Below are 26202 nucleotides of genomic sequence, written 5' to 3' on the forward strand. Positions count from 1 at the left end.
AATAGCTACAGGAATTGGGAGGTAGAGGAAAGTTGTGGGTATTATTATTATTATTGATAGGTGAGACATGAATGAGTTTAAAAGTGCATGTGAGGTCTACTAGAGTGGTGAATAAATTAAAGTAAGGAAAAAGAAGGCATGTAACCAAAGCACAAATGAAGGAAAATCTCTTCCATTATAACCAGAAGGAAGATGAACGTGACGGATGTAGTTGTAACTATACTTGCAGTTTGGTATGGGATATTGAGGAATTTATTATTTCATACCTACCACTCTCTCTGTAAAATAGGAGGTAAACTCATTTGCTGAGCATAAGCAGAAAGGTGGCAGGGTTGGAATTTTGAGATGAGTACAGAAAATTTGAAATAGCTATTATTGAAATAAGGAAAAAAGAAAGCTGACCAAAGCAACACGAAAGATTTCAGGTCAGCACTAAGAGCCAAAGTAAGATTAGAGGCCATGAATTTGTGGTGTAGTCGTACCAAAATCTTTGGTTATATGATTTTCTCCAGCAGGATTCTGCAACTCAAATATAGGCATAGAAAATGTGGGAATAGATGAGTTGGCCTATTATCAGTATAGTGTGATAAAAAGGCAGTGGGGCAAGGGAACTGTGGTTATTAAAGAGAGTAGCTGAAGTGAAAAATCACAGATTCTAAATAGGCCAAAGAAAGAAGTGAAGGCAGTTGTGAAGACAGTCAGTAGCTGGTAGGTAGGAATCAGAACTTAGAGGTCCCAATGAAGTGGAAGAATAGATGTACTGGAAGAAAAACAGACAACTGTAAATACAGAGGTTGTAGTTAGAATTTGTAATGTTTTTATTTATGATCTAAGTGTAATAATAAGTGATGGTGAAGTTTAGCATGTGGGCCATGGAATTGGGTGGATGAAGTGGAGTAGAAAGAAGTGAGGGTCACTGGAGGAGGATATGGCAAAAAGCCAGGAGACTAGATGGCTAGAGTATTAGATGGGTCAGCTATGTGGATGCTGCTAACATCACCAAACTAATGGCAGAAGCAATAAAAAGAATACTGTGAACCTGGAGCCAAAGTCTTCAATGAATGAGAAGGAGACAGGAGATCAATTCTGGCCTAATGGGCTCCTATTGACCCTTGAAGCCTTGGTGACTATAATGAACAATGTTTCACTGTAGACTACAGATTCTTTGCAAATGAAGAACTGGTAGGCTGCAGCGGCAGAGAAGGGTCACAGGAATCAACAGGGCAATCCATCACCGAGGCTTAGTAAGTAACTAGCTGGTAAAATCTTCAGGTGGCAACTGCTACATACATGCCTGAACAGAATTAAATGACTTTAAGCTGGCCCCTTTTCATAGGAGCAGGCATGTCAAAAGAATATAAGGAACTCACCTCTCAGCAATATTTTTTGCAGACTGGAGAAACCGTGCTTGGTCATTTTCTTTCAGGATATGCTCAGCTTGGTTGATGAGGACTGTTGACCGTTCAAGACACTGGCGGCAATTAGCAACCTGCTGTGCCAACTTTCTCAGTTTCATAACCTTAAAATAATTAGCAACAGAAAAATAAGAGAAAACATCCAGTGCTTAATTAAAAACAATAAAACAACAGGAAGGAGATCTGCCGCAGTGACTCTAAAAATAAGGCCAATTCACATTAATATCCAATGGTCTCTTTACTAACCATTCACCTTCTCACCCTACCCTCTATGTCTGTCATGCCAACCCCTCCTCCTACCTACAGCCTGCTTACTTACCCTGCAACACAGTCATATACTCTAGATTATCTGCTCCTCTTTTTATTGATAACGTTAATTTTTCTGGTCATAAAAGCAATGCGTGCTCATATAGAAAATGTAGAAAATAGCCTTAGTTGGTTTATTCAATGGATAGAGCATCTGCCTGAGGACTGAAAGGTCCCGGGTTTGATTCTGGTCAAGGGCAGGTATCTTGGTTGAAGGCTTGATCCCCGACCCAGGTCAGGGTGTGTGTGGGAAGCAACCAATCAATGTGTCTCTCTCACATCAATGCTTCTCTCTCTCTCTCTCTCTCCCTCTCCCTTCCATTCTCTCTAAAAAATCAATGGAAAAATATCCTTGGGTGAGGATTGACAAAATAAAGAAAGAAAGAAAAGAAAAGTAAAATATAAAAAGATACCCTACCACCCAGGGATCACCCCACCACCCAGGGATCATTGTTTACATTTTATTGTCAATACATTTTCACATACATGTTTAATAAAAAGTACCTCCTCTTTCTTTATGAGGCTCTACATTTCTATGTATATATTTTTCCAAGTATCTTTACACATACCTGTGTGTTCACAGATCTGTGTTCCCGAAAACTTCAATTCCTGTGTTAGCTGGAACCACCCAGTATGGCATAAAGTATTGGTCACCACTCCAGGCTCTCATAACATCTCACATTGTATACACCGCATGAGGTTTTAATCACTACCCTGACCAGCAGACCCACAATTCTAAAACCATATAGATTCATGGAGTCTCATACCTGACTTTCTTGATTATGATTCTTCAGTTCTCAAGCTAAAAGCCTAGAAGTCTTCTCTCTGTCCTTCATCTTTTCTACCTAATCAATTGATGATTCCCATAATTTCCTTCTAGAGATGCCGGTTATGTTCTTCCCTTCAGTTAGTACTGCCACTTCTCTGGGTTACGTCTTCATAAACTTATACCAAGAATCATTCCATAAGTCTCTGAACTTGCTTCCTATATAACCCTGCACACCTCTGTCATATCAATCAGTCTTTTCTCTTCCTAAGAAACTAGAATGGTTTACCTATGTCTTTCATATTAAGCCCAAAGTCCTTATCATAGCATTCATGGTCCTTCCATAATTCTGGCCCACATTCCTACCACTATATTTTTTCTTATATTGACTTATACTAGTAACATACATACAGCAAAGCACCCAAATGTGAAGTGAGCAACTCAATGATTTTTTGCATATACAGATACCCATGTTACTACCAACCAGGTAAAGATAATGTTTCCAATGCCCTAGAACTGCCAGCATTTTTATGGAATTCGCAGCATTAAGCCAAACATTGCTTCTTTGCCTCTCTCCCTAAAACCTCATTTCTTCTTGCTTTCATGATCCAAATTCAAACTAGAATCTTCAGCATAAAACCTTAACTTTTGTAAAGTCAACTTTGCCTTGACCTCACTGAAGTGCTGTGCTTTACCTTTGTCTCTTTGATTTTGACAGCAATCATTTGCTTCCTCTGCTGGATGATCTCTACCAACTCGTCACATTCTTCCATAAGTTTTGCCTCATGCATAGCAGTATTCACCTGCCAAGAAAGTCCAGAATATTACACAGTGATTGCTGCCTTTGTCCTCTGCTGGATCTCTGAAAGGTTCAGACTGACAGCAAAACATGCACAACTTCTTCCATACCTCCCTCATAAGATCCACTCCTAGAGGAAGGGTAGAGATGATGATATTAATGATGCAAGGGCATTGAAGCACCACAGACAGGAAACTCTCCGGCCTCTGGTAGGTCATGATGATTAATGGAAGGCTGGGCAGAAGGACAGATGAGATGGGGGCATATTATTCCCACTGTGCAATTCCCATTACTCCAGCACCCTGTCCTCCTGCTGTTCTTTTGGAAAGAGGGTAAGGAAATTTAAGTACGTCAGGGAAAGAGTATTCCTCTTCACAGGAGCAATGATATCAAGATAATATTACAACAACATATTTCTACCATCCTAACAAAAATGTTTTCAGTTTTTCTTATTCCCTTCTAATTTTAAAAATATATGAATGTACAGCTATAAATTCACAATAAATACATGAGTGTAGATAAATTTTCACATAGTTGTCATCATGTCTCAGTAGATATTTCTCACCTTGAGCTGTCCAGTATCTGAACACCTTTCTGGTTTGGGGACACCTGCTACATCAAAGTATTTCCATTGCAAAATCAGGGTGGGATTAGGGAAAAAGAGCCATCATTGTTGATTATTTTTCTATATACTTATTTTTCCTTCTTTCCATCTCTACTAACACTAGATGGCATGAAGCTCCAAAAAGGGTTAAATGAGAGCAGGGGATCTTTGGGCTACCCAAGTGTAAAGGAAAAGGAAAGGTAAATCAACTTACATCTTTTAAACACTTAATGTACCAACTACATTATAGATAAATTATTACATGTAATTATCATAAACACTTTATAATATAGAGCCATTTTATCCCCATTTTGCAGATGGGGAAACTGGGGCTCAGAGACTTTTAGTGACTTGCTCAAGATCACACAGCTAGTAAGTGGTAAAACCAAAATTCAAACTGAATTCTATCTATCAAGCGAGACCCTTGGGTTGGCTGGGTGGGCAGATGAGGTTTAGTTCCATTTCAGCAGCACACAGAGCAGTCACACCAGGAAGCACAATCATTCCAAGAGTCTATTCAAGGATCACTCAAACAGAGCTCTAGAATGCTGAGGAACAGACAATGGGTTACTTGAGCATCAAACGTCAAGGGGCCAGATGAGCTTCATTAGCAAGGTAGAGCTGCATTTCCAATTGCTAGCTCTCTTCATAGAGTTACTTCATATATTCTCAGAAAAACACCTGTCACTGGACTCTGCTGCCTCCTCTCTTATCCTCTAAGGTCCCCAATTAGCCAATTTTATGTTTTATTCTTAACTGAAATAAAATGTGCTTGCTGAATTTCAACCTTATTTTGTTTTATTTCCATTTTCAAGGGGGAATGCTAAAATGAGAGTTTCTACTTATTCTGAATGAACAGTCCCACGCTGCCCATTCTAATTTTTTTTTCTGATTCCTCACCCTTTCCCTAAATTGGATCTACCTTTCCAAGGAAATAATCTCACCCTCTCAAGGAACTCCTACTCATGTGAGAATAAGAGATGCATCTATTCATCCAGTGCTCCCTGGATCTGTGCTTAGAGTATCTGGAGACTTAGACTATTCTTATTTCTAGCTTCTTTTTGAGGCTGCTGATGGTGTAGGTTTAGTGTCTTGTGTCTTATAATTTAGGCTTTGGAATAACCTTTACATAATACTCACTATATGCCAGGTACTGTCCTAATCAGTTTACATGTACAGTCAGCCCTCCATATCTGCATGTCCAGCATCCTTGAATTCAACCAACCACAAATTGAAAATATTCAGGGGGAGGAGGGGCAGTTACATTGTAGCCCAGCCAGTGTGGCTCAATTGGTTGAGCATCATCCATGCACCAGGAGGTCACTGGTTCAGTTCCAGGTCAGAGCACATGTTTCTATCTCTTTCTAACTTCCTTTCTCTGAAATCAATAAAAACATATTTTTAAAAAATGTTATATTGTTGCTGATGTGTACTATGTAGTTAGGCATATGAGGTTGCATCTGTGCTGAACATGTACAGACTATTTTTTCTTATCATCATCCCCTAACCAATACAGTAGAATAATTATTTATATAGCATTTACATTGTATTAGGAATTATAAGTAATTGATAGATTATTTAAAGTATAGGGGAAGATGTGTGTAGGTTATATGCAAATACTATGCCATTTTATATAAGGGTCTTGAGTATTCACAGATTTTGGTATCTGTGAAGGGTCCTGGAACCAGTCCCCTACAGATACAACTGCAGTAATTCTTTCCATCACCAAAACAACTCAATGAGGCAGGTACCATTAATCTCATTTTACAGTTGAGAAAACCTGAGCACAAAGTGACTTGCTCAAGGCCACACCTCTAGTAAGTGGCAGAGATGGGATTTGGACCCAGGATATCCAACTGGAGTCTACACCTGTTTTTAAAAGTTTTAAATATGTTTTTACTGATTTCAGAGAGGAAGGGAGAGGGAGAGAGAGATAGAAATATTAATGATAAGAGAGAATCATTGATCGGCTAACTCCTGCATGCCCCCTACTGGGGACTGAGCCCACAACCCAGGCATGTGCCCTGACTGGGAATCAAACCATGACCTCCTAGTTCACGGGGCAACACTCAAGCACTAATCCATACTGGCCGGGCATGCGGGCATGGAGTCCACACCTTTAACCATCACACTATACTTCCTCCCAAGATGAGTGTAACAAAATCCCTATCTTTAATTTCTGACCATTGTTCCTTCTTTTGTACATCCATCTTTATTCTGTCTTCCCATTCTCTTTAGTCATTTCATTCTACTTATTGTTCCCCTACATTCCTTGTACCTCCATGTCTTGTGCCTTTACTCAAGACACTCCTTTAAGTCATTTCTCTCTTTGTTTATTGAACAAACTTCTATTTATCTTTTCAGGTCTTGGTCAAAGATCACTACTTCCGTAACTATTTCTCACCTGCTTTAAAAAAACAATTGGTCTCCTGCCCTAACTGGTTTGGCTCAGTGGATAGAGCGTCGGCCTGGGGACTGAAGGGTCCCAGGTTTGATTCCGGTCAAGGGCATGTACCGTGGTTGTGGGCACGTCCCCAGTAGGGGGTGTGCAGGAGGCAGCTAATCGATGTTTCTCTCTCATCGATGTTTCTAACTCTCTATCCCTCTCCCTTCCTCTCTGTAAAAAATCAATAGAATATATTTAAAAAAATAATTGGTCTCTTATTTATATTCCTATAATACTTTATACGTAAGTTAATTATACTATTTACTGCCTTATGTCATAGGTATTCATTAGTCTGTCTTTTCTACCCAAACATGAGCTCTGGAGGCCAGAGGTTGTGTTTTATTTGCCAGCATAGTGAGTGGCATATGGTAGATGTTCAGTAAATATTTGTTGAATTGAATTGAATGAGAGGAGAAATGCATCTCACTGCTTGCTAGACATGTCCATGTGGTTACTCAAGTTACCCGAAACTCAGTATGTCTAAAAACAAACTCATAATCTTCCCTCTAAATCTGACCTTTACTCCTGATTTTCTTTTTTTGTTAATGTTACTATCATTATTGCAGTTTTTCAGGTTTAGTTACCTGTGACTGCTCCTTCTCCTTCTTCCCCCACATAAATCCATAGCAGTCCCAAGTTCTTCCATCCTTTTCTTTTTAATTTCACTAAGTTCTTCTGGTAATACAATGAGGCTCTGAGCCAAGGGACCAATAAGTTGAAGTTCGTATCACCCTTTAGGGCTATAATTGTAAAAACCTCATTAATTCATCCCCCTACCTCCATAATCTTCCCTTTGCCCCATCCTATACCAAGAAACAAACAAAAAAAATCATGATCATCTTCATCATCAAACATGTATTAATCATGTCTTTTGTGCAATGCCCTCAATAAATCTGCTATCTGGCTAGTGAAAAGTCTTACATATAAAACAAGTAAGTCAAGGTAGCATAAAATAAATACCACGGAGTGTCGGGGTCCAGCCCCAGTGGTCCAGGGGTTCCCAAAGGTGTGGAGGGAGTCAGCGAAGAATGTTTTACATGGAGACGGTGTTCAGAACTCTCTAGCTCTCTCTAGTCTCTGTGGATCTTCCTGTGCCTGGCTGAGGCCACAGAGAAAGATCCCGAGGCAAGTTGAGCCCTTATTTTATATTCAGAGGTAAACAAGGTAGTGGTTACCAAAGTTACACTGTTCTTGTGAATTTCACTTGTTTACACTGTTCTTGTGAGTTTCACTTGTTTTTGTTCTTGTTGCACTTCCCTCAGCCCATTAGCTTCCCAGGTAAGATCTAGGGAGCTATAAGGTCAAGCCTAATTATGCTTAAGAGGACTGTGCCCTCTAAGCTGGGACTTGTTTGTGACTTTGCCAACAGGTCAGTCCGAGGCTTAACCCTATATCGGCTCCCCACAACGGAGTGATGTAGACTATAATCTATAGAAATTAAAGAAAAAGATCATTCTTGGTGGGAAAGTAGAGAAAAATTGCCTGAATGAAATGTGACTTGAATTGAGCCTGAATGATGGATAGCACACAGATTAAAAGAAGAGAAGGAGGGAAATTGTGAGCCAAGCTAATATGATTGATCCTTGTTCTTAATATGGTATCTTTTAAAAGTATTTTTTGGAAGAAGGAGGGTAAAAGGGTCATATAATGACCATAGTTAACTTTTTAAAAAGATGTACTGGGTCCAGATCCACGATGGTGGTAAAATAGGTGGATGTTACATTCACCTCCTCCCAGGACCAAACTGGAATTACAATTAAAATATAGAACAGTCAACCTAAATAACCAATTGAAGAATAACTGAATAGAAGACTTATAACCAAGGATTTATAGAAGCCACATTGAGACTGGTAGAAAGGGCAGAAACGTGAAAAGGGCTGGCCCTACTCCCATGGAAGGTGGCTGAGGTTCTGGAGAAATATCTCAGTAGCAAAGGTTCCCTCTGAGCAGTTGGGGTCTCAACTGCATGCTGGACTCCCCAGCCCAGAGTACCAGAACCAGTAATAGGCACCCAAATAACATCTGACTGTGAAAATTGAGGGAGAGACAGGAGTCTGCTAGAGACAAGTGCCCACCTAAAGGGCCAATGCACAAAATCTCATTTGCAATCACTCACCCTGGCAAACGTTAACGACAAAGAAAGAATCTTAGAGGCTGCAAGAGAGAGAGACAGAGAGTTACCTACAAGGTAGTTCTCATTATATTATCACATTATTTATCAACAGAAACACATCAGGCCAGAAGGGAATGCAATGAAGTATACAAAGAGATGCAAAGCAAGGGACTGGATCTAAGAATACTCTATCCAGCAAGGCTATCATTCAAAATTGAAGGGGAAATCAGGAGCTTCGCATACAAAAAAAGGACAAGGGGGTTTATCACTACCAAGCCAGCAATGCAAGAAATGCTAAAGGAACTGTTGTAAAAAGAAGAAATAGAAAGGGAAGAAGAAAATAATAAAGAATAAAAGGAATGAAAGGCATAAAGAATAAAAATGACTACAAAAAGTACCTATCAATAATAACCTTAAACATAAATGGATCAAATTCTCTAATAAAAAGACAATGAGTGGATGAATGATAAGAAATCATGACCCATATATATGCTGTTTACAAGAGACCCACCTCAGGACAAGGGACAGACACAGACTGAAAGTGAAGAGATGGAAAAATATTTTTCAGGCAAATGGAAATGAGAACAAGGCTGAGATGGCAATAGTTATATCTGACAAAATAGAACTCAAAGTGAAGGCCATAACAAGAGATAAGGAAGGTCACTTCATAATATTAAAGGGATCAATACAACAAGAGTATATAACTCTGGTAAACTTATATACACCCAATAAAGGAGCACCCAAATACATAAAAATCTTCTGGAAGATATCAAGGGAGAGATCAAAAGTAATACAATCATTTTAGGGAACTTAGTGAGAGCATCAACAACACAGAAAAGGACCAGTTAGAAATGAAGCATACACTAAGTGAAATGAAGAATAATTTACAGGGAATCAACATCAGAGTAGAGGGTGCCAAGAATCAAATCAGCGATTTGGAATGTGAGGAAGCAAAAAACACCCAATTGGGACAACAAAAAGAAAAAAAGAATAAAAAAATGTGGAAATCATGTAAGGAGCCTTTAGGACAACTTCAAGTGTACCAACATTCACAAAATGGGGTTGCCAAAAGAAGAGAGGGATCAAGAAATTAAAAACCTATTTGAAAAAATAATGACAGAAAACTTCCCTTACTTGATGAAAGAAATATTAGTTCAGGAAGTGCAGAGAGTCCCAAAAAAGATGAACCCAAAGAGGCCCACACAAACACACATCATAATTAAATGCCAAAGGTTAAAGACAAAAAGAGAATCTTAAAAGCAGCGAGAGAAAAGCAGTGTTACCTACAATAGAGTACCCACATAACTCTTAACTGATTTCTCAACAGGAACTTTGCAAGTCAGAAGGGAGTGGCAAGAAATAGTCAAAATGATGAAAAGCAAGGACCTACAACCAAGATTACTCTACCCAGCAAAGCTATCATTTAGAATTAAAGATCAGCTAAAGAGCTTCTCAGACAAGAAAAAGCTAAAGGAGTTCATCTCCACCAAACCAGTATTACATGAAATGTTGAAGGGTCTTCTTTAAGAAGAAGGGGAAAATATGAACAAAAAAAGACAATATATATGTATCTATCAACAACTGACTTTAAAAATCGAAATAAATGAACAAGGAACCTAATTAACAAAATAAACTGATGAATAAAATAGTACCAGAGGCATGGAAACATGGAAGAAACTGACAAATTTCAGAAGGAAGGGGGGTGTAAGAAGAGCTTAACCAAAGAACTTATATGCATACCTGCATTACCCATGGACACAGACAATAGTGTGTTGAAAGCCTGTGAGGCTGGATCTGGTTGGAGGGAGGCAATGGGGAAAATAGTAGGGGAACATCTGTAATACTCAACAATAAATATTTTTTTAAAAATAAATAATGACTAAAAACTTCCTTAACATGGTGAAAGAAAAAGACACACAAATTCAAAAAATGCAGATAATCTCAAACAGGATGAACACAAAATCGCCCACACAAAGACACATCATAATTAAAATGGTAAAGGTTAAAATAAAGAGAGAATCTTAAAAGCAGCAAGAGAGAGTCAGTTACCTACAAGAAAGCTCCCATAAGGCTGTCAGCTGATTTCTCAACAGAGGGGATTGTCATGAAATATTCAAAGTAATGAAAAGGACCTACAACCAAGAGTTCTACTTTACCAAGCAAGGTTATAATTTAACATTGAAGAAGAAATAAAGAGCATCCCAGACAAGAAAAAGCTAAAGGTGTTTCCTACCATCAAGCCAGTATTACAAGAAATGTTAAGGGGCCTTCTTTAAAAAGAAGGTGGAGGGGGGAAGTGGAGAAGGAGAAGGAGCAGGGGAAGGAGGACAGACAAATATAGCTAAAAGAATAAATGCAATAATACTTTACTATCAACAATCACTTTAAATGGCTTCAATGCTCCAATCAAAAGACATAGGGTAATGATTTCACTAATATGTGGATTCTAATAAACAAAATAAACTGATGAACAAAATGAAACCAGAAACATGGCTTCATGGAACAGAATGTCGGGTGCCAAATGAGAGGGGGTGGAGCTGACTAAATAAACAAAGTGAAAAGATTAGCTAAAGAACATATATGCATACCCCATAGACACAGACAATGGTGTGGTGAAGGCCAAGGAAGGGGGAGGCGGAGTTGGGTGGAGGAGGGCAAGTGGGTGGAAATGGGGGACTTCTGCAATAGTGTCAACATTAAAACTTTTTAATAAAGAAGACATAGGGCCAGAACCGGTTTGGCTCAGTGGATAGAGCGTCAGCCTGCAGACTGAAAGGTCCCAGGTTCGATTCCGGTCAAGGGCATGTACATTGGTTGCGGGCACATCCCCAGTGGGGGGTGAGCAGGAGGCAGCTGGTCGATGTTTCTCTCTCATCGATGTTTCTAACTCTCTATCCCTCTCCCTTCCTCTCTGTAAAAAATCAATAATTATATATATATAAAGAAGAAGACATAGGGTACCTCAATGGATAATAAAATAAGATAAACATTATAAAAGTACTATAGTAGATATATTTTGTAGAGAAAATGTAGATTGAAGTGAGGGATTTAGAGCAGAATTTGGACATTTGCACCGGGTGAGATATAACAGCCAGGTACAACTTTGAGAGCAGAGCAGGAAGTTGGCTGAAGAGGCAAAATCCCAAACTAAAGGCAAAGCACTGACATTAAAATCTTTCCATGTCAAGAAGCAGTCTGAGGGCGGCGGGTCGGGCTGGCGGCGGCAGCGGCGGCGGCGGGCGGGAGCCGAGTGCTCCGTGTGCACGTGTGGAGAAGCGGCGGTACCAGCGCGGCGGCGGGACGCACTCCGCCCCCTCCCGGGACGCACTCCGCCCCCTCCCGGGACGCACTCCGCCCCCTCCCGGGACGCACTCCGCCCCCTCCCGGGACGCACTCCGCCCCCTCCCGGGACGCACTCCGCCCCCTCCCGGGACGCACTCCGCCCCCTCCCGGGACGCAGGGCAGTGCTCCACTCTCGCGGCCTCCGTCATCCACTCAGCTCCCAGCCTCAGGCGAGGAGGCCGGCTTGTGGGGTTGAGTGGCACCAGCGGAGGGCGCCCAGAGCTGAGGTCGGCGACGACGACGGCGTTGATATCGGTGGTAACAATGGCCTCAGCAGGCGGGGAAGATGAAAGGTAGCCGGATCGAGCTGGGAGATGTGACACCACACAATATTAAGCAGCTGAAGAGATTAAACCAGGTCATCTTTCCAGTCAGCTACAATGACAAGTTCTACAAGGATGTGCGGGAGGTTGGCGAGCTAGCAAAACTTGCCTATTTCAATGATATTGCAGTCGGTGCGGTATGCTGTAGAGTGGATCATTCACAGAATCAGAAGAGACTTTACATCATGACACTAGGATGTCTGGCACCATACCGAAGGCTAGGAATAGGAACTAAAATGTTAAATCATGTCTTAAACATCTGTGAAAAAGATGGCACTTTTGACAACATCTATCTGCATGTCCAGATCAGCAACGAATCAGCAATTGACTTCTACAGGAAGTTTGGCTTTGAAATTATTGAGACCAAGAAGAACTACTATAAGAGAATAGAGCCTGCAGATGCTCATGTGCTGCAAAAAAACCTCAAAGTTCCTTCTGGCCAGAATGCAGATGCGCAAAAGACAGACAACTGAACAAATTACAAATGAACTTTCTTGCACTTGCTTGTCGCCAAATAAAAGAGAGGCCCATTGATTTCCCCACCCCCCATCCCTTTGTTTTGAAGCTTTTCCCACTCCTTGTTCTTGTTTTTCCTCCTTTCTTTCCTTCACTTTCCTCTAAAAGTTTTAATACTTTCAAAATTAATCATGTTTAGGTTGTTTTTGTTTTCTTGTTTTTGTGAGGTGGTTTGACGGTAGGAAGGAGAGGTATAGAGCTGTTTATTTCACAGTTAAGATATATGGTCCCGAAAATTTGGCTATCAATTTCAATTTATTTTTAACTTTTTTTAATGTCCTGCTTTCACATTGAAGGGCAGAACCTACAAAATATATATTTCAAAAGAAAAAAGCAGTAGCAATATCTTGTTCTCTAATCATAGACAAGTTTAGTGTGTTTGTGGTACTTTGGGTTTTTCAAGACTGTTTGTGGGATACTAATTCCTAGACATTGCCTTCAACTCCACCTTTTGTCCTTCTAAATACTATCTCAGGAGTTGGACTATTGTTATCCTTGTAAGAAATACAAAGCTTATTTTGTGTGTGTGTGTGTTTAAGCAATTATTTCTTCCTTCCTCATTGGTGGCTGAGGGTGGGTGGAATAGTTTTGGTAGGTAGTGTTAGACTTTGGTCTCAGTATTTGAGTTAAACTGCTTTTTGCTAACGAGTTGGTTGGTTGTTAGGTTTATTTTTCCTGCTGTTGATTGTTATTAGTGGCATTAACTTTTAGAGTGTGAGCTGATGAAATTAATTTTTTTCCAATATTCCAGCTAAAGATATGGCCTTCAACACTGACCTAAAGAGGTTTGTTGTGACTTACTTTTTTTTTCTCCTGTCCCCTTTCTTCAGTAAACCCACAGTAGTTAGTCTAACCTTAAAAATGGAGTTGGTGTCCGTATAGGTCAATACCCCTAAAGAATCCTGAAGCAGGTGTTGTCTATTGGACATATTAAAACATACTTAAAGGTAAGATTAGATGGACTTGTGGCACAATAAATGCATTTAATGTCAGTTAATGCAGGCTGTTAAAAGTGTGGCCACTGAGCATTTGATTATGAGGAAAGAATATCTAGACAGTATTTTTGAGAACGACATAGCTGTGCTATTATCTATTGGAGAACATCCCAGATTTGCTTACATTCTGTGCCTATGATACTAAGTTTAAGGATTTGGGGAAGGGAGAATTGTTAAACATATTACTTCTTTCTTGGAAAAGTAAAAGTCTAGAAGTGTTACCAATGCAAATGTCATTGTGACCTCTACTGATAGAACTGGTTTATGCCAGATCATTTTCTGGTGCTTAAGGAGTGGTTTTGACAGGTTGATAACTTCGTAAGAAAAGAGACATCTGAAATTTTCTTGTTTTCCTCCATAGTCCCATCTCCAATATTTAAATTTTTATGATTGCCAATATTGGTGGCCCAACAAATGATCTCATTAGACTTTAAAATAGTGCATAGAGTTTGAAGATTCTGTCATTTGACTTTAAAAGGAAGGTTGTTTCATAATATTTATCCTCATGTAAATTCTGCTGTGAAAGTCTCATCTCTTCAAATATGTTAAATGACAAAATTATTTTACACAGTGTTTATACACACTTTATAATCTTAAGTTCTTATTTGAGAATGTGAAAGTACAAAGTACAATAGACTTCAGCAGTCTTAGTTGAGTGCCAACAATAATACAGAAAAGGAAGATAGTTGATGAATGAGTTTATAGGGTTCTAATCTTAAGATAGTAAAAATGTAGATAGACCATGCTGGTTCTTGGGTATCAGTTGCTTCAGCAGTCTAAATCTAAGCTTAGAATAAAAGTTCAGCATTAAGCACCTTTACCTTATGGATAAGCTTCCGCTTGCTCTTGCCAAGAAAAGAGTGCTTGAGTTACAGAAGGCGTAATTAGTTTGAAGAATTCAGCCTTTTTGTAAACTTACAGATATCAAAAAATAGATTTTGATATATAAATGAGTTTTCTGAGATAACACTGCCTCTATTTCTATAACCATTTCACCTGGACTATCAGTCCTATGAATGTATCCCTAAATGTTGTTATTGAAAACCGAATAGCTGCCTCATGACAATTAAGTACATGTTATTTAAGGAGGAAAAAATATTAAATTTTGAATTGAGTGTGTAGGCTCCCTATCATTATACTGTTTCTTTTTCCACACTAGTCAGTATCTTTAACCTAAATTGTAAATGTTTGTAAAGGGTTAATCATCCTATATCAGACTTGTATTAAATAATTCCATCCACTTATGGAGGAGGAAGAAATAGAAGAGGTAGAAGCTGGGCACTAGTTCATATGCTTATGAGTCAGTAAAGCCTGAAATAAGGCCCCATGTTGAGTTGGTTATTTTGAAATATGATAAAAATTATTATTGAGGTAAAACTATTCTATTAACTGGATGATTGGATTACAGGTTATAACCACCATATTTTTCAGGACAGACAGTTTTTACCGTGGGATGAATAGGTAAAAATTACACTGGATGGCAATTGTATTTGGGTTCTAAAGAAGAAAATCTGTAGAGAAATCTATGCAATATATAATTTGTCCAGATCAGTTTTCATATGGGGAAAGAAGTTCTGAAATATCACCAAAGCAGTTTACTCATCAATTGAAAGTCCTCCAAAAACAGAACTATTGGGAAACCATGGTATGTGGGGTGGAAAAGAAAAGCTCCCTCAGTTTTTTGGAGGGAATAACTTTAAAAGTACTTAAATGGCTAAGTTTACTTGGTGCAGTTAATAATTAAATTTGTTGATTTTAACATTGCTGTTACATCTGAAATAAACTTATGTGATGTTCTAGTAAAAAAAAAAAAAAAAAAAAAGAAGCAGCCTGAAAGAGCGGGGTCCTTAAGTGTTTTCTGAACAGGAAACACTCCAGGGAAAAACTATCTTCCTGATGTGAATAAAATATCTCAAATTGCTTTGAAGGCACTTGAAAGGTCTGGTAGTTTCCTTGTCTGCAGTTTTCTTTGAATTTACAGTATGGTATTTCACTTGCTTATTAAACCTTAGTTGAAAATTACTGGGGATTATCTTGATTAGCATTCTTGGTTGGTTAGTTGGTTGATTGATTTGTAGAAGACCCCAGCTCTTTATTTGTTCTTTGTTCTTTGGGTTAGTCACTAACCCGTGGTCAGTGAACAGTGGCTTGCGAGCCATATGCGGCTTTTTGGTCCCTTGAGTGTGGCTCTTCCTAAGCCTTAGGAGTACCCTAATTAAGTTAATAACAATGTACCTACCTATATAGTTTAAGTTTAAAAAATTTGGCTCTCAAAAGAAATTTCAATCGCTGTACTGTTGATATTTGGCTCTGTTGACTAATGAGTTTGCCGACCACTAGGTTAGTGCATTTAACTAAATGGCTTTATGTCTGTGAAAAACTCTATGCTGCCTGAAAATACTAATATGCTAATCTTGACAACCTACTTGTGTAAATATCTCTATCCCAAAAAGACTTCTGGGCAGTTTCTGATGTTTAAGACTGAGTCTCAGAGCCAGTCTTCCAAGACATAAGCACCAGGGAACACAGGCGATCCTAAAGTCTCCAGGTCCTCTTCTCTGCTCTATGCTCTTTTCTTTCTTCTCAATGGCCCACCCTACTCGATTTCCTGAACGTCTTTCCTACCTCCCAGCCCAAAGATTAAACCCTAATCTGAAAGAAAATCTTCCCTAAATTATCTTTAGAGAATTTGAGTCAGACCCAATGTTCCCCAATTTGCACCCTTCCCTGACACAAACACGCATGTCCTCTGTTTGAAGGATTTTACTGCTGGTCACTACAAGAAAATTAATATATAGGAGTTTACAAAAGGCACAGGATGAAAAGGTTTAACAGATGGTGAAATGTTACTTTGGTAATTGTTTCTATTCTGCATTGAAATGTAAACGGACTAGATCTTTTTACCCTTTTTACCTCAGAGAGTGTATTTGATAGTTTCTAGGGTGATATCTCAAACACTTATTCTATAGATATTTTATTCCTAGGTTTAAAGTTCACCAGCCTTCGCTATATCCCACCTCCATGAAAAATTTCTACTCATCCCGTCCCCTCAGCTCAGTCATATTCATCAGTCCTGCAGAGCACTGCACAGGAGTTCAGAAGGAACTGAGATTTCCTGTTCAGGTGGGACAATATGTATGAACACTGGATGAGCCCTATACCCAGACTCAAATGAAATTCATTTGTAGAGTAATACAACTCCTCGTTGGCCATCTCCACCCCAGGACACCACCACCCCCTACATAGTCAATTCCATCTTATTTTATTCCCTGAAACCTTCTGCCCAAATTGATTGTTCCCTTCCACCTAGAAGATTTTTTGAAATGCCATTTATAAAGATTATTTAGGGAAGTTTTTATTTCAGCAAACATTTGGTAAGTGCCTGCACCAAGGCATTATGCAGGTTCCTAAGTGGGACAGAATTATGAAAAAATTCAGCTTCTGCCTTCAAGGCACTTACAATCTGGTGGGGAAAATGAGTGTGAATTCAGCTAATTACAATAGAAGGAATAGCAGAACAAGTAATAGAATATAACCAAAGCTCTATGAGAACACAGAGAAAGGAAAAGTCATTTTGCTTATGGAAAAAGACAATCAGGGGATTAGGAAAGGTTTAATGTAGCTGAGTTGCTCTTGAAGGATGAGTAAAGACTTGGTTGCACACAGAAATGAGGTTTAAGGGGAGAGAATTCCAGACAAAGAGAATGATGTGAATAGCATGAGTAAAAACACAGGTAGGAAAGTAGAGAAGGTATTTGGGTAAAGCATATCTAACAAATGCAAGAGAAGAAAATAAGGGTAGAAACGGAGGTTGCAGACATATTATGGACACCTGTGCTGTCCCTTTGAGACTTTGAGTGTACCTGGATACAATATCAGGATCTTTTTTTTTTTTAAATTTTTTTTTAAAATATATTTTATTGAGTTTTCACAGAGAGGAAAGGAGAGAGGTAGAGAGTTAGAAACATCGATGAGAGAGAAACATCGACCAGCTGCCTCCTGCACACCCCCCACTGGGGATGTGCCCGCAACCAAGGTACATGCCCCCGACCGGAATCGAACCTGGGACCCTTCAGTCCGCAGGCTGACGCTCTATCCACTGAGCCAAACCGGTTTCGGCGATATCAGGATCTTAACACTATAATAACATCTTAACTATTGTTAATTAACACCTTAGTTGAGAACAAAGTGGGGAGAAAAAGCAGGCACAATACTCAAAGAAGTGGGAGGGCACAACAAACTTCTGACTTGCGTTATTGCCCAGGACCACTCAAGTGACCATTATCCCACCATCTCAGATTCTACAATATCAAAGACAAAAGACTAAGGTGGGCTTCATTCAACATGCAGTCACTTTCTGTGTAAAGGAGATGAGAAGGAAAAGTGAGAGGTAAATTGAACATCTTAGGGATTATCAACGAGTTAGGAACAGCTTTGTCACCTTACTGAGCTGCAACTAAGTCATTACTGTCTTATAACAATGCAGTCAAGCAAACACAATGTTTTCTCTATATCTATGAATTTGATTATAGTTAATTATAGGTTCCTTAATTATAGTTAATAAACAACACTATTGTATACTTGAAAGTTTCTAAGAGAGTGGATCTTAAATGTTCTCACCACAAAAAAGGGTAACTATGTGAGGTGATGGGTGTATTAACTAACCTTGCTGTGGTCATCCATTTATATATATATATATATATATATATATATATATATATATATATATGGTCTATAAAGATATAATATGCTAATTAGACCAAATGGTAGAATGACCTTCTGGAACGACCTTCCAGAACGACCTTCTGGAATGACCAGTGGGCGGGGCGGGGCCGCAGGGCCTGGAGGCAGCCGGGGCCGTGAGGGCTGATGTAGCTGGGGCTGCGAGGGCCAAGCTCCTAGCACAACTTTTGTGCATCAGGCCTCTAGTGTGTGTGTGTGTGTGTGTGTGTGTATGTACACATACATATATATATATATATATACTAGGGGCCCGGTGCACGAAATTCGTGCACTGGGTGTGTGGGGGGGGGGTAGTGTCCCTCAGCCCAGCCTGCCCCCTCTCACATACTGGGAAGCCCTCAGGCGTTGACCCCCATCACCCTCCAATCGCAGGATCGTGGGCTTCGCTTTAGGCCCAGGCAAGGGGCCCCTAGCTCCCGGGACTGCCAGCTTCGACCGTGCCCAGCTCCCCTCGCTGGCTCCACCCCTACTTCCCGCTATCACTGGCCAGGGCGGCAAAGGCGCCTGATTCTCTTAGCTCTTAGCTCCCCCCTGGGTTTCCGATCACTGTCAGTGGCAGGGGGCTTCTTCCTGCTTTCCCTTTTGCCTCCCTGCATTGTGCCTACGTATGCAAATTAACCGCCATCTTGTTGGCAGTTAACTGCCAATCTTAGTTGGCAGTTAATTTGCATATAGCCCTGATTAGCCAATGAAAAGGGTATCGTCGTACACCAATTACCATTTTTCTCTTTTATTAGTATAGATAAAATCAGATTGCAAAACTTAAATGTACACAATGTTATATGTCAATTATATTTCAACTAGAGGCCCGGTGCACAAAATTTGTGCACTGGGGGGGGGGCGGGTTCCCTCAGCCCAGCCTGCACACTCTCTAATCTGAGACATCCCTCTCACAATCTGGGACTGCTGGCTCCCAACCGCTCGCCTGCCAGCCTGATCACCCCCTAACCACTCCCCTGCCAGCCTAATAGACGCCTAACTGCTCCCCTGCCGGCCCAGTCCCCCCCAACTGCCCTCCCCTGCAGGCCTGGTCGCCCCCAACTGCCCTCTCCTGCCAGCCATCTTGTGATGATATGGGGGTGGCCATCTTATGACCACATGGGGCAGCCATCTTGTGTGAGGGTATGATGGTCAATTTGCATATTATCTCTTCATTATATAGGATAAAGCTGGAAAAAGTAACAAAACGTGATATTAATGAAGCAGATATAGCACCTACAGTGGCAACATTTAAGCTATTAATCCAGATCATGCTTTAAAGGGCAGTATCTCACACATACACACACACCACCACCAACAACAATCTTTTTATCAGGAAAGGTCAAATGTATAAAAGGAAGAGGAAAATGGGACAATCTTCTTTTTTGTGTTCTAAAGCAAAACACTGCAACATATTAAAGATAGCCTTTATAGCTTTACATAAAAATAATTAAATCAACTATGGCTGTTTTTCTTTAAATGGATTTTATCTGCTTTTTAGATTTGGTTGGGGAAAGGGGTCACTTAAAGTAATAAAGGATATGTAAAGCTATTGATAAGATTTTTTAGTTCCCAGTATTGGAAAAACTGCAGTTTAGGAGGCAAAAAGAATTATTGAGGCATAGTGAACAACTTACTGATTCAGTGCCTAAGTTTATTTTTTTAATGGAGGAGGGGATGAGGGGTTGGAGGGTAAAGGTAGGTGGGGGATAGAGGTGCTGAAGTTATAAAAGTAGTGTGCATGGGGAGGTGGCGGGCAGACTGTCCTTAGAAGTGTAAGAATCTTAGTATATTGGGCTCAGGAATTCATGCTGTAGGAGGCCTCCTGACAGACATGGACATCAACCGACAGACACATTTCCTGTCAGATTGTGGGTGCTTATGATGCAATGTTCTAATGGTTTCATATATTTTTACCCATTTGTTTTTCATATTAACCCTATGAAGGTGGCACTATTATTATCGCTGTCATTTAACAGAAGAAACTAAGAAATATAGAAGTTATGTAATTACCCAAGTTCATATAACTAATAAATGGCAGGGCCAGGATTTGCGCCCAAGCAATCTAGCTCTTGCCCATGATGATAACCACTGAGTGTGTGTGAGAGAGATAGAGACAGACAGAGACAGAGACAGAGAGAAGCAGAGAGACTGTGCTCACAGGTATATTTCTTTTCCTCTCAGAGTTGCTTCTCAATATAATCACAACCATTGCAAACATGTTGTGTAACTCCTTCCTGACTTCAAAAATATGTAGTTTATAAATGCATATAATTTAATATTTATAAACCATATAATGTGCACATTTTATATGGGCACACATACATATTCCATGTTTATTTTACCCTAAGCCTAACTAATAAAAATATTGCAACAGAGGGAGAGAACAATTTACTACATATACATCATTTAAGAATGGCCTTGTGCCACATAGCTATTCTGTCCTTTATTCTCAGGGATCAGACCTTCAAGCCTTTGTAGCCTTATATATAGTTTACTTTCTCCCGCATATTCTCTTTCTACATAACTAGAACATGCAAGGAAAAGAATAGAGAGGTATAATCTAGGTTTTCAACTGGAATTCTATGTATATAGCTATAAATCCTACAAGAGATGAGGAGATGAGGCAGAAACCTTTCTATCTCTTTAGAACCACAAATTGTTAGAAAAGACTCAAGAAATAATCTATCTTGTCACTTTACAGAGAGAAATGTAAGGTCCTGAGAGAAGGGCTTACCCAACATCATATTATTGATCAATGACAGAACAATGCTGGAGCCAGATCTTTGACTCCCCATCCAATGTTCTTTTCATGCTACTGCTTGTTTTGTAAGCCGCTCTGAAGATATAAAACTCCCTGAATTGCACCCTTGTGTATTTATCCTAGAAATAAGAACATTTATATCTATGCAAAAAACTTATAGAATACTCATAACAGCTTTATTTGTATTAGCCCACAGCAAGAAACCACCGAAATGCTCTTCAGTGGGAGTGGGGGATATGGATAAACAAATTGTGGAACATCAGTAATAAAACAATAAAATACTATTTATATAATAACTTGAATGGATCTCTGTGGCAGTATGATGAGTGATGATAAATAAATCACAATATGCTACATACTATATGATTCCATTTACATAACATTCCACAAATTACAAAACCATAGTGATGAACAACAGACCAGTGGTTGCCAGGTGGGCAGATGTGACTGTAAAGAAGTAGCACAGCCCTAACCGGTTTGGCTCAGTGGATAAAGCGTCGCCCTGCAGACTCAAAGGTCCCAGGTTTGATTCCGGTCAAGGGCATGTACCTTGATTGCAGGCACATCCCCAGTAGGTAGTGTGCAGGAGGCAGCTGATCAATGTTTCTCTCTCATCGATGTTTCTAACTCTCTATCCCTCTCCCTTCCTCTCTGTAAAAAGTCAATAAAATATATTTTTAAAAAAGAAGTAGCACAAATAAGTTTTGGTGGGTGATGAAGCTGTACTGTTCAAATTATGATGGTGATTACACAAATCTATACATGTGATAAAGTTCATGGAACTATGTACCCTCCCCTGAACCCTAGAAGGTTGAGTTCATGTAAAAACTGGTGAAATTCAAATGAGGTCTGTGGTTTGCTTAGTAAAATATTGTGCCAATGACAGTTTCCTGGTTGTGATAGTTAATGTGGTCATGTATGATGTTAACATTGGGGAAGAATACGTGAAAGGTATGTGGGAATTCTCTGTATTATTTTAGCAACTCCTATGTGAGATGAAACTTATTTCAAAATGTAAAAGAGAAAAAGAAGAAAAACTCTATAAGTCCCATAATATTTCGGGCAGGTATGGTGAGCCAACATTTACATAGTTTTCCGAAGTTATAATTAATAGATTTTCAGGACTTTGTCCAAATGGCATCTCATCTCACACCCCACTCTGTACCCTAGTTTATTTTTATCCATAGCACTTATAAGCCTCAATAAAAAATATAGCCATTTATTGTGTCTCCCCCAAAGAGAATGTAAGCTACTTAAGGTTAAGGTCTTTGTTTTATTCATTCCTGCATCCCCAACATCTAGAATAATGCCCAGCACACTGTAAATACTCAACAAGTATGTGTTGAATGAATGTGAGTGTGTTGGCTCTGAAATAAGAGCTCAATGAGAAATTGTATACTTAATTACATGGGACCAACTTCCATTACACTTTCTTTTTATACAATTACTCAAACTAGTAATTTTGTTCTGTCATTTACATATTGTTTGCTGCATTAGGAAAGATTCGGAAAGACGCTGGAATAATAACTTAGGTCTAGGAGACAACATATTCTGAAATGGTTCCTTACCCAATGTTGAAAGAAAGATAAAGTTACCTCTCCTGGATAAATAGCTATGCTTTACTCACCCTTATGATCCATAAAAAATTCTTATAATAGATAACCACCAGAGGGTACTGTTTATTCAATTATCATTTCTCAATACCTATCATGTACCAAGCCACGTGCTGGGTATAAAAAAAGTAGATAAGACACAGTACCTACTCTCAGAGTTTACAGTCTGGTGAGGAGATAAATCAGTACATAGAAGTACTATGTAGTACATATATACAATGGAATACCACTCAGCCATAAGAAAAGATGAAATACTGCCATTTGCAACAAGATGAATAGATCTTGAGAATATCATGCTAAGCAAAATAAGTCAGTCAGAAAAAGTTAAGAATCATATGATTTCACTTATATATGGGATATAAAACTGAAAGTAACAAGGGAACAAACAAGAAAAACAAAACTCACAGACACAGACAACAGTATGGTGGTTACCAGAGGGAAAGGTGTGGAGAGTAGTAAAGGGTAAAGGGGAACAAATATATGGTGACATCAAATGATTTGACTTGGGGTTGTGGGCACACAGTGCAATATACAGTCATGTATCACAGAAATGTACACGTGAAACATATGGTAATGGCTTCCTGGGGGCATGATGCCTGAGCTGAGTCTTTAGGGGCAAGTAGTAGTCAGCTAGCAGAAGCAAAGAGGTGTAAGTTTTCTGAGAGTAGGTGACCATGTTCACATTGTATTCCCAATCCCTGGCCCAAAGCAGAAATATGCTTAAGTATTTGTGGAATGAGTGAACAAAGTATAAAGTGCAGGTGGTTAAAGGGCATACTAGAGAAGTAGGCAGGGTCCAGATCATGATGCATCTTAAATATCATTATCTTAATGGCAATGGGGAACATTAGAAGGGTTTTTGGTAGAGGAGTGACAGGTGGGCTTTGCATTTCAGCAAGCTTATCCCTACAACTATGTGGAAAATTGATTACAGGAGAGTAGCATGAGTAAGAGAGACCAGTTAGGAACTGTGTTTTTCAAAATGAATGTGGCATTGTCAAGGCCTCTGCCTTTAAAAAGCTTATAGTCTAATGAAGGAAATAAGACATAATCAGATAATTCCAATACAGCATAGTAGAAAATGTAATAGAGGTATTATACACAGGTTTGCTGATCCCTAGTCCACAGCTTTCCCCCAAGGCCTCCTTTTCACTGCCTTTCACAACCACTGAATTATGTAAGGGAAGGAGAGCAGAGCAATCCATTGAAAGATTGCCCTTTCTTTTGCCTCAGACTAGATTGTGGGGAGCACTTAGCCCCTCTCTGTACTCAAGTCTGACTTAGCATCCTTCCACAAGACCTTAGTCTCTCAGAGATGGCTTAGCGTCCTGATACTCTATAGATACATACAGAGCAAGGGATCTCTACTGGGAAGGCCAAGGAGATTCACACACTGACAGCTAAGGACTCTGATAAATAAGTCATTCTTTCTGAGACAGGGGACTTCGGATGACAGAAGGGAAAAAACTGGCTCCAAGTTCAGAAAAGGGAGATGGTCACTAGAAGAAGCAAGGGTCCAAATGGAAGAGTAAAAATAGCTGAAGAAGAGTCTATGTTGTTCTAAGCTGCTCAGGGTTGGGAAAGAATATGGAGAAGTACTAGGAAAGAGCTCCAGGACAAGGATCTGAAGAATTCTGTATGAGAGCATCAGTGGGAAAAGAGGCCCAGAAAAATACCCAACTCCATGACCAGGTAACAAAGATGTCTTGAGAGACTATTTCCATGTGTCCCAACTACTTCATGATTCAGGAGAGAGATTAGAGGTAAAGAGTTTCTATGGGAGAAAACCCAAGGCAGGAAGGAGGTCCTGAGGAGAGCCCTTGGTAATGTTATCTTTGTGTGGATGGGGTTGGGAAAGGGACAGAAGAGAGAACAGGGGCTCTCTGGGCAGGGTTCCTGGGAGACCTGGGGAGGGGAGTTTATCTTTACTGAACCAAAAATCAAAATTAAATTGGAAATAGTTAAAAGAATGGGCTTTGAGGTCAGATAGCTCCAGGTGAACCTCCTGATTCTGTCTGGTTTTGAACAAGGGGTCCAAGTTTCTTCTTTTATAAGTGAAGATAATATCAGTATTTAGCCTCATAGGACTTTATAAATGTTTATTAAATTAAACAACAGAATTAAAGCACCTGATTCACTTTCCGATATATTACAGTCAAACATTTGCTTTTTGTGTTGTTTTGTTTTTACTACTACTAATGTGATGATGACAATGACTGTGGCTACTATTGCTATAACCATCATATCTTTTGGGACTTTCTGTAGAACAAACAAGCAAGCATGGCTTCATCATCTGGTATATTTGTATTCAGTTTCTGTGTCTCTTCTTCTTTCTGGAATATGATTTGCTTGTATATATGACTGCCATGTTCCTTTTATTATACTTCCCACACCTAAGCACCTAGACCTCATTCCCAAATGCACTTACCTTCATACTGCTGCACAGGGTTCTCCCTGCCTCTAAAGGAAGATGGCCTCTCTTCCTACCATGAGTCAGACCATCACCTACTCCCTCCATTCAGAGCAGGGTACTGGTGCCAGGAGGGAGGTCAACTTCTGATTTCTGACAAAATATCTATTCAATTTCACATCCTTGGCTGGGAATGAATTTGGCTGGTCCAAGCTTGTTATTTTCTGATTGTATGCTCTGGGCTTCCCCATAATTAACACAATCCCCCAGGCTCAGATCCCAAAAGATATTAGGTTGAATCTAGAAGAAATAGGTGTGTAAGCAAGAAAGCTATCTAACACATTCCCTCACTTATAAAAATATAATACTGCAATTATATTACATTTTAGTCTCCTCAGCATTGTTCCCTGAGGGAGCCAGCTCGATCTGTCCTGTACTCTGACTCCAAGCAAAGTAGAGTTCAATACATTGGAGGCTCATTAAAATACTTGCTAATGCATTGATCCTTGTGTGCCTTCTAATTCCTGCTCTACAGAGCAGGGATCTAGGAATTAGCCTGTCGGTGGTATTGATTAAGAAGGATGAAAGGCGCTTGTCAAAAGTATGAATATCGGGTAGTATTAGGAAAGTATTTCTTGAGTCAGAGATGGCCCTCCATTACATGGCTTATCCAGGGATCCTATCCTGATGGGCTCTGCCTTATAATGAAAATCCCAGAGGCTCACATATGTGTGAGTGGGTGTTTGTGTGCCTGTAATGCCTATATTCATAATCTTTCGCCACTGTCAGTAGGGTAAAGCAGATAGGTCTGTATCCTTCACCCTTACACTTTCTCAGATGAGCATCTATTCCCTTATAAGTCCGCTCTTGATGTTTTTTCTCTTAACCTACTTTACCTATACATAAATGGTGAGGGTATTAGTGGGCACAAGTGTGATATACTTTGGATCTTTACTTTTTGCTTAGGGATCAGAGCTCAGTTCCTTTGGGAAGTCAGTGACTTCTAGAGAACATATAAAGCAAAGGAGAAAGAATCTCAACTTGCTGGGAAATTCCAAAGGACTGATC

General features: G+C 39.6%; 2 protein-coding genes across 9 annotated transcripts in view; one reads left to right on the forward strand and one right to left on the reverse strand.

Annotated features, from left to right (window-relative positions):
- The window catches only part of MID2 (midline 2), a 122079-nt gene that overhangs the window by 25364 nt on the left and 70513 nt on the right, over positions 1-26202 (reverse strand). For all 8 annotated transcript variants that reach the window (XM_059679632.1, XM_059679631.1, XM_059679629.1 and 5 more), the window contains 2 exons: positions 3183-3290; positions 1371-1519 (listed from right to left, as the gene is read on the reverse strand). In XM_059679632.1, the coding sequence (XP_059535615.1) occupies positions 1371-1519; positions 3183-3290 (257 nt within the window). The remainder of the gene's footprint in view (positions 1-1370; positions 1520-3182; positions 3291-26202) is intronic.
- LOC132224964 (N-alpha-acetyltransferase 50-like) lies at positions 11964-13155 on the forward strand. Its single transcript, XM_059680147.1, has one exon. The coding sequence runs from the start codon at positions 12078-12080 to the stop codon at positions 12585-12587; it is 510 nt and encodes a 169-aa protein (XP_059536130.1). The 5' UTR covers positions 11964-12077; the 3' UTR covers positions 12588-13155.

Source organism: Myotis daubentonii, chromosome X, assembly GCF_963259705.1.
Source record: "Myotis daubentonii chromosome X, mMyoDau2.1, whole genome shotgun sequence".
NCBI classification, from domain to species: Eukaryota; Metazoa; Chordata; class Mammalia; order Chiroptera; family Vespertilionidae; genus Myotis; species Myotis daubentonii.

What these genes read in the sequence shown, in the direction of transcription:
- LOC132224964 (XM_059680147.1), top strand. Translation starts at nt 12,078, where the DNA reads ATGAAAGGTAGCCGGATCGAGCTGGGAGATGTGACACCACACAATATT.